General features: G+C 36.5%; 1 protein-coding gene across 1 annotated transcript; it reads left to right on the top strand.

Annotated features, from left to right (window-relative positions):
* The first annotated feature begins 5,361 nt into the window (after positions 1-5,361).
* LOC137742406 (homeobox-leucine zipper protein ATHB-15-like) lies at positions 5,362-11,966 on the top strand. Its single transcript, XM_068482268.1, has 19 exons — positions 5,362-5,553; positions 5,783-6,018; positions 6,126-6,285; positions 6,792-6,898; positions 7,061-7,151; positions 8,003-8,098; positions 8,193-8,306; positions 8,395-8,478; positions 8,743-8,898; positions 8,997-9,071; positions 9,216-9,322; positions 9,410-9,599; positions 9,806-9,991; positions 10,133-10,216; positions 10,398-10,532; positions 10,653-10,978; positions 11,139-11,238; positions 11,355-11,504; positions 11,612-11,966. The coding sequence occupies exons 2-19, from the start codon at positions 5,798-5,800 to the stop codon at positions 11,756-11,758; spliced, it is 2,529 nt and encodes an 842-aa protein (XP_068338369.1). The 5' UTR covers positions 5,362-5,553; positions 5,783-5,797; the 3' UTR covers positions 11,759-11,966.
* Positions 11,967-12,061: the final 95 nt, after the last annotated feature.

Genomic DNA, 12,061 nt, shown 5'->3' with positions numbered 1-12,061 from the left:
TATTAAAACATGGATTCTAACATGTAAAATCGAAACATGCATGAAAATCGTAGTTGAAATCTTGAAAATCATGAATCATATAAACTTCTTGTTGATCTCAGCCCCATTCTTTACTCCATTCTTCGATTCATAACCTTTTTCGTTCAAAGTAAATAGACATGTCATAATTTCTTTTCCTTTCTCCAAAACTCTCACGCAACCTCCCTGTTACCCATTTTTTGTCGTTAAGGATATCCCCCTCCTTACCGAAAGATGTCATCTTATATTTCCTCCATATCTCAACCCTACATGGAGCCTATCCTCCCTTGATTTTGTGGAGTTCCCTTTCTTTCTTAACCGAAATTTAGCCCTAGCAATCTCTAGCCGCGTTCTTTTCTAATTATTCGCTCGTTTTATCAGTATCTTACATGTTAGAAATATTTAAGATTTTGCAATGTTATCGTCAATTACATGTGTTATTAGTAATTATTGGCGTTTGTATATTACATACTTTTTTTTAAAGGAAATGATAGAATTTTATTAATAAAAGAGAAAAGATACAGAAGCCAAATTACATATTAAACAATAACGATAACAACATTGTGTGCCCTGGCATTATAGTAACTCGTTTTGTAAGAGAATGCTACTGAAATTCTTTCAAAAGTGGGATTCTCTGTGAATTTTCTGTCACTTCGTATTTTTGGCACAATGTTTAATATTATTATTATAAAAATTAACGTTAAAATGTGAAGCGACGAAAAATTCATAAATAATCTCACTTTAAAAGAATTCCCTTAAAATTCTCTCTGTTTTGTAATGTAAATTTGATGATAGCACATCACTTTTACAACCTATACAAACTAAATAAATTGACACGGTATGGAAAACGGTAAACATGAGGGGGTCGGCAAGGAGGAGCACGTTGTAAAGCTGAGCGGAGGAGTCATCACGCGTGCGGGGGCCACATCTTTTTGGGCCCACACGTGTGGACCACACCCAGACATGGACTGCCGGCGTGGATCACACTCTACCCACTAAACGACACTTGTCGACCTGCATCATGCTCAAAATTTTTACCAACAAAAAAGTTTTAATAAGTAATAAAAAAAGAAAATTGTTATTAACATTTCAAAATTTTTATTCTACGTTCCTCATAAACATATTTTTCGTTTTAATTATGTAAAGTTTGGAGTGTGTCAAATAAAATTTTTGAATTCCTAATAACAATTTCTTTAAAAAAAAAAAAAATTTCACATTTTGGGGCACGCTTGTCTATCCAACCACCGGGAATGGCGGGGGTAATGCCATCACTTTTACCAGCCCACATGCTTCAGTCACACACCGTTGACATATAGTAAACAATTAATTTTTAGGGCCCTCTGTTTTAATTTTCTTTTGTGTTAGGCTACTGATGTTGCATGCCTCCTTCCCTTTTACGATAGATTAAATCTTGGGATTAAAGCTAAAATCTTTGAGTGCGTTTGTTGCATCGAAATATTTCAAATTAGACTAGCTTCAGCATTAAACTGGACTGACTTTATGAAGCATTTGGATACAATGTCAGACTAAGAAGTAAGATAATGAACAACAACTTACAGAGACAACCTCCCTACTCAATATAGAGGACAAACGAACTCAATTTTGATTTAGCTCATCATTCGACCGAGTATAGGTCAACAAGGATTAAGAATCGACCAATTCCAAAACAAAGATAAAAACTAATTGCAAACCAATCAGTGAGCAGTACCGTCCAATGCTAAGCACGCATCGTGAATGTCACTAATTGCAGAGAAGCTTCCTGAATGTAAGACCCATTCCTAAATGGTAGTTCGTATTATCTCATCCAATTGACACTAAAATTACGCAATTGAAACATTCAAACTAGTAATTATGCTCCATGCAGCAACAAATCGGGCATAAGGGGAAATCATAATTAACTCACAATCAATATCCAACGTCATATATTAGTTAACTCACAATTAAATCCTAAATCGCAAAATACCTAGAAGGGGAAATCATTGAAGAACAAGCAACTCACAACATAAGCAAAAAATCACATCCAAATAAAAGATACCCAGATCACAAATAACACAAAAAGCTATGGAAAAAAAAACGTAATGGTCAGAAATAAATGCAACCCAAATTTCAAAAGCGAAGAAAAACACAGAATCAAGCAACAAATGGCAATTTGTGAATGATGAGTGAGAGAGAGAGAGAGAGAATGACGATTTCTTGGCCAGCTCGAGCGAGCGAGCGTGGTTGAAATGGAACAAATCGTAGATCCCATTGGCGTAGACACGAATAAGGCAGTCGTTCGGATCGACAGAGTAGGACAAGCAGGACAAGGGGAACGAGGCGAGCAATCATGACGAGGACAACGATCTTAGCTAGTCCTCTAATTTTTTTTTTTTGGGGGGGGGGGGGTGGAGCGTGAGACTACACTAACAAATAGTCCATTCTAGAGGAAGTGAAGCCAAACAAACCCACCTTAGTGTAGTCTCCTTAACAACTGTTAGTGCTTAGTTCTATAACCGATTTAAAGAAAATATTTATCACTTATCAACTATTAATGTTCAGTTCAATCACAGTTGAAATTAAGAATTTTGACCTTATTCAAAAGGACACTTTTATTCAGACTCATAAAATGTATAATTTCCCGACACAATTTCTAATACAAGTGAATTTTACATAAATAGAAGGTCACACCTCTAATTGAGCATGTTGAAAAAATGCATAAGTTTTGTGAGTCGAAATAAAATTATTGTACTCAAAATAGTGTTTAACGTGTTAATTATTATTAAATGGAGGACTTATTTGTAAAGACCCTATAAAGTTTTAAACAAAGGGGCAAAAAAGTGAATATCATTAAGGGGAAAAGAAATTAGATTATAATTGAATTTTTAAGTGTATCTTAAGATTTGGAGCAATATATAATCAAACACCACCTAGGTTGGTCTGCCATTAATTTCTGATTTCGACCAATCAAATTTATTTATTTCTTTCCTTCTTTTTAGTGACGGCCAACTTTGAGGAGCGGAGAATGTGGGAGGTTTGAAAAATCGATGGTGGGCAGATGAGAGAGGACCGTCCCACATTGACTTGTCAAAATTTGGCAAATGGTATTGACTTGCGTTCGGTAAAGTTGAATTATGGTGGAAGAAAGTACTGTATTCTTTTGTGAAGACTCTGAAGCGGTCCTAAGAACGTGGTATGGTTAGTCTTTTACCTAGGACAACTATGGATCTTCAAAATTCAACCCAACTGTGACTTGTCATAGCATAGGACTCGTTAAGATATAGATTCTGTAGCTAGATTGGTTAGCGTGCTGATCACCTTGCACTTTAGTTCAATCTTTTTCTCTGCAAATTACACTGTTGCGTTATCAGAAAACATACGCATAAGGTGATTAGCAAGTGTGCTAATCACCTTGCACTTTAGTTCGATATTCTTTTCTGCAAATTAGACAATTGGTTTATAAGAAAACATTTAGTATAGAACATGTTATGGGTAGCAAGGTGTATTGTACGTTCATTACATGTACGTTTTTTTATAGCTAACTGACTTAGTTCGCAACCGCATTTTTGTATATTGAAAAACAATCTGGTTGACAAGTAGGAAAATAAAAACACGTTCAGTACCCCTTTCTAGAGTTTGATTAATTGAATTTTTAGTATCAAAATTTCTTCAGGTTAGTTAACTATAATGACTAATTGATGGGTAAGCATGGAAGAATTAATCTTATTTTGACCGATAATGGAGTGATTACAATATCTTCAAATAAAGTTGCTGTATATGATTTGGAAAAACAATAGAGTAACATTTGGGTTATTGCTTGATTAGTGGATTAGTAATATTAAGTGGGATGAAAACGTGTTTCCTTGCTTATTTAATCAACTAAACAGACTTGTCTATAAAGAAAGGGCACATGTAATACGATTGTGGAACTACATTATCACCATGTAAGGATGAATATTCTGTATTTAGTCCAGACTAGTTTGTAGAGAAAATGCTTCAAACTAATCTTCAGGTACTAGGCACCACGACACTAAATTAAGTAACTCATTATATAATTTTAGAGTAAAATATAGATTCGGTTCCTGAACTTTCACTTTATTTTAGAATTTGTCTATGAACTAAAAATCCGTTAGTTAAGGTCCTTGAATTTAACAATCGTGCACTTTTAGTTCTTTTCTGTTAACTTCTGTCTAAAGCTCAGTTTGATGATGTGGCTAATCTGATATAGTTCTTCCCTACTTTCCCCTATTATTATGCATTTATTTTTAATATAACAGTCCTTAACATATAGTTAGCCTTAAATTGTTCACATAGAATCATAAAATTAGATATATGGGGCCCACACATGTGACACATCATCAAATAAACAGAGTTTTTTTTATGGATGTTAACAACAAAGACCAATGATGCACGTTTTTCTAAATTCAAGGACCTTAACTAACGGTTTTTTAGTTCATGAATGAAATCTAAACTAAAGTGAAAATTCAGAGATCAATTCTATATTTTAATCTATAGTTTTATGTACAGACTTTTTTTTTTAATTTTTTTAATTTTTTTAATTTTTTTAATTTTTTTTTACATTTTAGTCTCTTAAAGGAGGTTGATTAATCAAACATGTATAATTTGTTTTCTAAATATAAAGCAACCAGTTGGACACTTGTGCATGAGATCAGACAGACCCAAAATAATTAAACCACCATATGACAACATCCAATATTGCTTGACAGCCAAACAATCCTTATAAAAGTTGCATGTATATATGTTTGTATATGCGTGTGTGTCTATATATATATATATATATATATATATATTTGTATAAGGTGTGATGGCATGAGATAATGAGGCCGCATGCTAAAGCCCTCATGATTTTGTCTTTGTTTTCACATGCAACCATTGTTTTTTTTATACCCTACTAACTTTTCGGATAATGTTAGGTAAATCAAATTTTATAAATTAAATGATACGATTGTTGATAATGAGAATATTATTTAAGGTATTAATTAACATGCTTATTTTCTATTAATAACACATAATTTAATTTACAAATTTAGTTTAAAAAATTGATTCCCAAGCATACCTCATTTTCGCATGAAGATTGTTGGAGTGTAAATTCGAATCAACCGACCGTGTGGCATATGGCATGTACTTCGAAGTGTGTATTGATGCAGAAAACTCTGAGAGGGAGAGGACAGTCGGTAAGAGAGAGTTTAAGTGTCGGAAAGTGCCCAAACAAACCAGTTCCGCAATAAAAAGCAGAAGCAACAGTAGCAGCAAAAGCAACAGAAAACGAGAGAGAGAGAGAGAGAGAGAGAGAGAGAGAAATGGTCGCTTTTATTCCTCTTCTGTCTGGAATTATGGGGTTTTTCTCGTCTTAAAAACCTATTCCTACAAATTTTTGGTTTCTTATTTACACATACAGCACAGTTTGGGATTGAAAAAACAAAAACAAAAGCACATCCACTTCTCAACAACTCTGAGCATGAATGAAACAACAAAAACACAATAATCGTCTCTCCAGCTTCCGGCCATCAACAAAACCTTCCTAGCAAATCCAAAACTGTAAGTTGGTTTTTCTCAAAAATCTTCAATTATCTGTTCTTCCTTTATGATTCCGCTAGTGATTTTAACACTCATCTTTTAGTCTCATGCATTCCGCCGCGAATTACAGAAAAAATTATATTCAAAGTGCAGCGTAAACGTACAGGAGTACCAAAATCGCGACGTATGGTTGCTGTGCTTATAGATCCATATAAACATATGTAAATTTTGTGACTTTGGTGTTATATAGTGAGGAGGCCTTGTCATGATGGCTGTGACGTCTTCCTGCAAAGATGGTGGGATGAAGATGCAGATGGACAATGGCAAGTACGTAAGGTACACGCCGGAGCAAGTGGAAGCTTTAGAGCGGTTGTACCATGAGTGCCCGAAGCCGAGCTCCATGCGCCGCCAGCAGCTCATCCGCGAGTGCCCTATCCTCTCCAACATCGAGCCGAAGCAGATCAAAGTTTGGTTCCAAAACCGCAGGTAAAAAAAAAATATATATCTCTTCTGTTCATCAAGCAGTCAAATTTCTCAATTGGTTGGATCCCTCTTTTTGAAATTTTTTTTGGGTGGTTGTGTTTGATGAGCAGATGCAGAGAGAAGCAGCGGAAGGAGGCGTCGAGATTGCAGACTGTGAACAGAAAGCTGACGGCGATGAATAAGCTTCTGATGGAGGAGAATGATCGGTTGCAGAAGCAGGTGTCTCAGCTGGTCTATGAGAACAGCTATTTCCGCCAGCACACACAAAATGTAAAACCATTCACCTCCATCCTTTACAACATTCAATGAAAAAAATTTCATCTTTTCTTACACAAATGGAGAAAGCGAGAAGAAAGTGGCGATTTTGACACTCCTCTTCTAGTCACTGAACTTCAAATAGATAATTTTTAGCCCTTCTTAATCTACGGGCAAAAGATTAACAATTGAGTCTTAAAATCACATGTAGTAATTTTTTCATGCATAATATTTCTTTAATTTTTGTCCATTGATTCTCGTTAAATCACTCGATGTTAAAGTTATAACTAAATGAAAACACCAACCAAGAAAATAAGAACGCGAAAATCATTGAACTTTTAGTTGTTTTGAATTGAGAAGGGAAACCCGCTTTTATGGGCTCAATTTGGTGGATCAAAATTGTTCTTCTCATAATTCCAATAAATGGGAATTCAAACTTATATTATTCTCATTACTCATGCATTGGGGTTTTGAGTTTCTTTTTTATTTTTTAATTTTTTTTTATGTGGTTGGATTTGCAGGCAACTCTGGCAACGACAGACACGAGTTGTGAGTCGGTCGTGACGAGCGGTCAACACCATTTGACTGCACAGCAGCATCCACCACCAAGGGATGCCAGCCCTGCAGGGTCAGTGTTCAACACCATTTCATGATTTTATTCTTCTTGTTTGTTACGTCCTTTTCATTTATTTTTTATTTTTATTTTTATGCTTTTGCTTTGGACCGCTGAGAGAAGAGAATATATCAGATTTTGATTGTTCGTTCTTTCTTTCTTTTGTGTGTTTTTTAGACTTCTGTCCATTGCAGAGGAAACTTTAGCAGAGTTTTTATCAAAGGCCACTGGAACTGCTGTGGAGTGGGTCCAATTGCCTGGGATGAAGGTCTCTCTCTCAACATCTTTTTTGATTCTCAATAAAATTTCATCAAACTTTGCTAAGCTTCTATGAAAAATCTTTAATACTACGTAACATCTGGTATTTCTCTCATCTGCAATCTCTCTCTCTCTCTCTCTCTCTCATCTCTAATTTTATCAATTGGAACAAAACCCACGTGGGATTATTTGCAAATTTTCAATCTTTATACCTCAAAATACCATCCAAAGTATCGAATATTTCAAAGCATCAAAAAAGTCCTCCAAACCGTGTCGTTATCTCAAAATTTTTGGACACACTAATCTTTGCTTTTCCACTTTTGGGTCCCCCATTCTTCTTATTTTTGCTTCACCCAAGGCAATAGAAGGATATTGTTTGCATTCTTTTATGCCACATAATTTTTTGATAAAGGTGTAGGTAGGCTTTTAAAGTTCTCTGTTTATCAAATTTACAGGAGAAGTGATATTTGCACATTTATGTACTTTTTATGCACGTTGTTGAATAATCAATATGCATGAAAATGCAGGATGAAAGAAAAATAAGTGTGTAAAAATTATTTTTCAAAGCGAAAAAATTTGAATAAAGAAGATATACATCAGCACAAATTAAACCAGCTATACATTTTCAATAAAAATAATAATGAGAACCCAAAACAAACTATAAACCATTTATAAATAGACCTTTATTCTGTTTAGTATTCTTCTATTTTTATTTATTTATTTATTAAAAGTTTATAACCATTTCTAGTCATGCACATTTTCCTAAAGAATTTAGGAAGTAATTTCAATTATTCTTTTTGTTTGTTGGGTCCTAAATGCCATTGCTGATTATGTACTTTGCGTGTGTTTTGAACCGCACAGCCTGGTCCGGATTCCATTGGAATCGTTGCAATTTCTCACGGTTGCACTGGTGTGGCAGCACGTGCATGCGGCCTTGTAGGTCTAGACCCTACAAGAGTAAGTTCGTCGTCTTCTCTAATTGGTCTGCTAAATTAAAAGTACTAATCTTTGGTAATTAAGTGTTAATCAATGATATTATTCATGTAAACAGGTCGCTGAAATACTCAAAGATCGGCCTTCGTGGTTCCGAAACTGCCGATCTGTGGATGTGCTCAATGTAATGTCCACTGGCAATGGTGGAACCATTGAACTTCTTTACATGCAGGTATTCAATGAGCTCCTCTCTAATCTCCATTTCTATCAATATTAACAGAAATGCTTAACAAAAATCTGGAATGCTTTTGCCTCTTTAGCTCTACGCACCCACTACTTTGGCACCAGCTCGAGACTTCTGGTTGCTTCGCTACACATCGGTTCTAGAAGACGGTAGTCTCGTGGTATGTCTTAATTTTTCGTCAAGAAATTGCACAAGTGGAACTAAGTTACGAAGTTTTAATAAAAAATAGAACTTGGGCGACACTAAACATACAATAAGCCTTGTGCGTTAGTGTCCCCCGATCCAATTTTGATTAGAAGTTTGTAACAGATGTCCTTGTTTCTTTTACATGAGCACTCAATAATTTGGTGGTGTTACTTGTTTGTAACTTTGTCCAGTTCACGCACTTTTAGTTTGGTTCTTATGCTGTAATTGTTGTTGGTAGGTATGTGAAAGATCACTTAACAACACACAGAATGGTCCTAGCATGCCACCAGTGCAGAATTTTGTGAGAGCGGAAATGCTGCCGAGCGGGTACCTAATTAGACCTTGTGAAGGTGGTGGCTCGATCCTTCACATTGTTGATCATATGGATTTAGAGGTATGCAGAGCAGTCTGGCTTTTGTATATTGAAGCAATGCCATTTCCTTGGCTTGATTGATCACAATTTTGACTCGTTAATTTGATTGCTTAAACCAGCCTTGGAGTGTACCTGAAGTGTTGCGCCCGCTTTATGAGTCACCAACACTTCTTGCTCAGAAGACAACTATGGCAGTAAGATTGTTTTCTCCAGATCGATGTCATCTTGTTTGGATATTAAAATTTGTTAGTTGAGAATGTTTAAAACAAGTTAGAATCATAGAAACGACGAAGCTTCATGCATCTTGTGTTGTAATGTGGACATATTTCTTCTTTCAGGCATTACGCAACCTGAGGCAGATATCTCAAGAAGTTTCTCAGCCTAATTCCGCCGGTTGGGGGAGAAGGCCTGCAGCTCTCCGTGCTCTTAGTCAGAGATTGAGCAAGTGCGTTACAATTTCACCCCCTTATGATTTGTTAGAATGGTCAATCAACTTTCGCCTCGTCGGAGTCTAACAAATTTTGTATTGCAGGGGTTTCAACGAAGCAGTTAACGGGTTTACAGATGAGGGATGGTCTGTTCTAGAAAGTGATGGTGTCGATGATGTTACCCTTCTTGTGAACTCGTCTCCGGGCAAGATGATGAGTGCAAATCTTTATACCGATGGAGTTCCATCTATGAGCACTGCAGTCTTATGTGCCAAAGCATCCATGTTACTCCAAGTAAGGATTTAGATGCGTTTCGGACAATTACCAACAAAATTAAGTTGCAATAATACCTAATAAGAAGCAGCAACTTGGAAAAGTATCAAGAAGGCACCTAACAAATGATTTTGTTTTACATTTCGGGTTTTTTCGCTCTCTCTCTTTCAACAAACGTTTTCAAAATTTCGATATTGACTTGTGTATATCCTTTCCTTTTCCTTCAGAATGTGCCTCCAGCCATACTTCTCAGATTCTTGCGAGAACACCGATCAGAGTGGGCTGACAGAAGCATTGATGCTTATTCAGCTGCTGCTGTTAAAGCTGGTCCCTGCAACATGCTAGGGCCTCGAGTTGGAAGTTTCGGGGATCAGGTTATTCTTCCCCTAGCTCACACAATTGAGCACGAAGAGGTAGGCACCTGGTATTGAATTTTTCAGTCAACCGTAAAAGGCCATTCTATCGTTAATTTAGTACCTTTTTTTTTTTTAAAAAATTTTAGCATAGCATTATTGCCGTCTGAATTCTGATATATTTTGGTTTTCTGTAAACAGTTCATGGAGGTCATTAAGATTGAGAACATGGGGCACTATCGAGAGGATATGATTATGCCTGCTGCTGACATTTTCCTCTTGCAGGTAAGTACATATATTTTCTTTTCAATTTGATCTGTAACATAATGTGCTTGCTGTAATGCTCCACACATTTCTTGGTGAAGTATTTGCAGTATATATTTACTCTTCATATTTGATAGTTCTTAACATCCTTACTGGCTATAGTCACTAATTTTTTCTGTTTCTGGCTGCATCAAATCCCCAGCTGTGTAGTGGAGTGGATGAGAATGCCGTTGGGACCTGCTCTGAACTAGTATTTGCTCCCATCGATGCATCGTTTTCGGATGATGCTCCCATTCTACCTTCTGGTTTCCGCATCATCCCTCTTGATTCTCGGATGGTAACCATTCATCTTATACGATATATCATAAAACTTTTATTATTATAGAATTCATTTTCCATCCCTTTTGTTTGGTATGTTTTGTGCGATTGTATCTTATATGCTTAAATTGTTGTGCAGGATACTCCCAGTCCAAACCGTACGCTTGATCTTGCCTCGGCTCTTGAAGTTGGACCCGCAGGAAGCAGAGCTTCTGGTGATAATGCTGGCCACTCTGGCAATACAAAGTCTGTAATGACAATAGCATTCCAGTTTGCATTTGAAATTCACCTCCAAGAAAATGTAGCCTCCATGGCTCGGCAGTATGTGCGCAGTATCATAGCATCAGTGCAGAGGGTGGCACTGGCGCTCTCCCCTTCTCGTTTTGGTTCTCATGCTGGTTTCCGACATCCACCTGGCACTCCCGAAGCACAAACACTTGCCGGTTGGATTTGTCAGAGCTATAGGTGCGTATAGTGCAAGTTCTTATCTTACAAAGGAGATTGGTTATTTGTTTTGAAAATGGTAATGATAGTACCACTTGTTGCCGGATCCTGCCATCAATCGTTCGTCATAGAATTGGACAAAAGTGAATGCCATATGCTTAATTAATCTTGATCTTTTCAGGTGCTATCTAGGTGGAGAACTACTAAAAACCGAAGGAAGCGAGTCCATTCTCAAATCCCTTTGGCATCACCAGGATGCAATCTTATGCTGCTCTTTGAAGGTAAATTGCTTACCATTCATCTTTGCTTTTATAATATTATGAAGCATTTAAGTTCATGCCTTTTTTAACAATTTGGTTCCTCCCTTTTCCATAATCTACTTGCATGATTTATGCAGGCAATGCCAATTTTTACATTCGGAAACCAGGCAGGCCTGGACATGCTTGAGACGACGTTAATTGCACTTCAAGACATTATGCTGGAAAAGATTTTCGATGACAATGGAAGGAAGACACTCTGCTCCGAGTTCCCGCAGATAATGCAGCAGGTATACTACTTTGAAGTCCAGCAACGATTCGGATGAACTACTTTTTCGGTACTTTAGAAATAGGTGATTAATTAACCTTTTCGTTATTCAAATACTGGGGGCTGCAGGGTTTTATGTGTCTTCAAGGAGGAATATGTATGTCAAGCATGGGAAGGCCGATCTCGTACGAGAGAGCAGTAGCATGGAAGGTGCTGAATGAAGAAGAAACCGCTCACTGCATCTGCTTCATGTTCATCAACTGGTCATTTGTTTAAAACTTTGGAGGACACAAGAACGACATCATAGGATTTAGAAATTAAGACAAAAAAAGATAGACTACTTAGAAATTAAAGCTTCTTCTTATTCTTTGTACTTTTCTTTATGCTTTATTTATGAATCATAATGCTCCTGCCCTTTGTTTTTTTTTTTTTTCCTTCCTTAAAAAGGTTACATATTATAGCTTTGTAATCTTCGAGTTGAGATGAGAACTGTACCTTGAATGTTTTTTATGTTTTTTAGGATCTCGCTGGGAAGAGAAACTCACTTACAACCGACGGGGTGTATATTATTTTTTCGTG

The sequence above is a fragment of the Pyrus communis genome, chromosome 1, assembly GCF_963583255.1.
Source record: "Pyrus communis chromosome 1, drPyrComm1.1, whole genome shotgun sequence".
Lineage (NCBI taxonomy): Eukaryota > Viridiplantae > Streptophyta > Magnoliopsida > Rosales > Rosaceae > Pyrus > Pyrus communis.
This window is presented reverse-complemented; position numbering and strand designations above follow the sequence as displayed.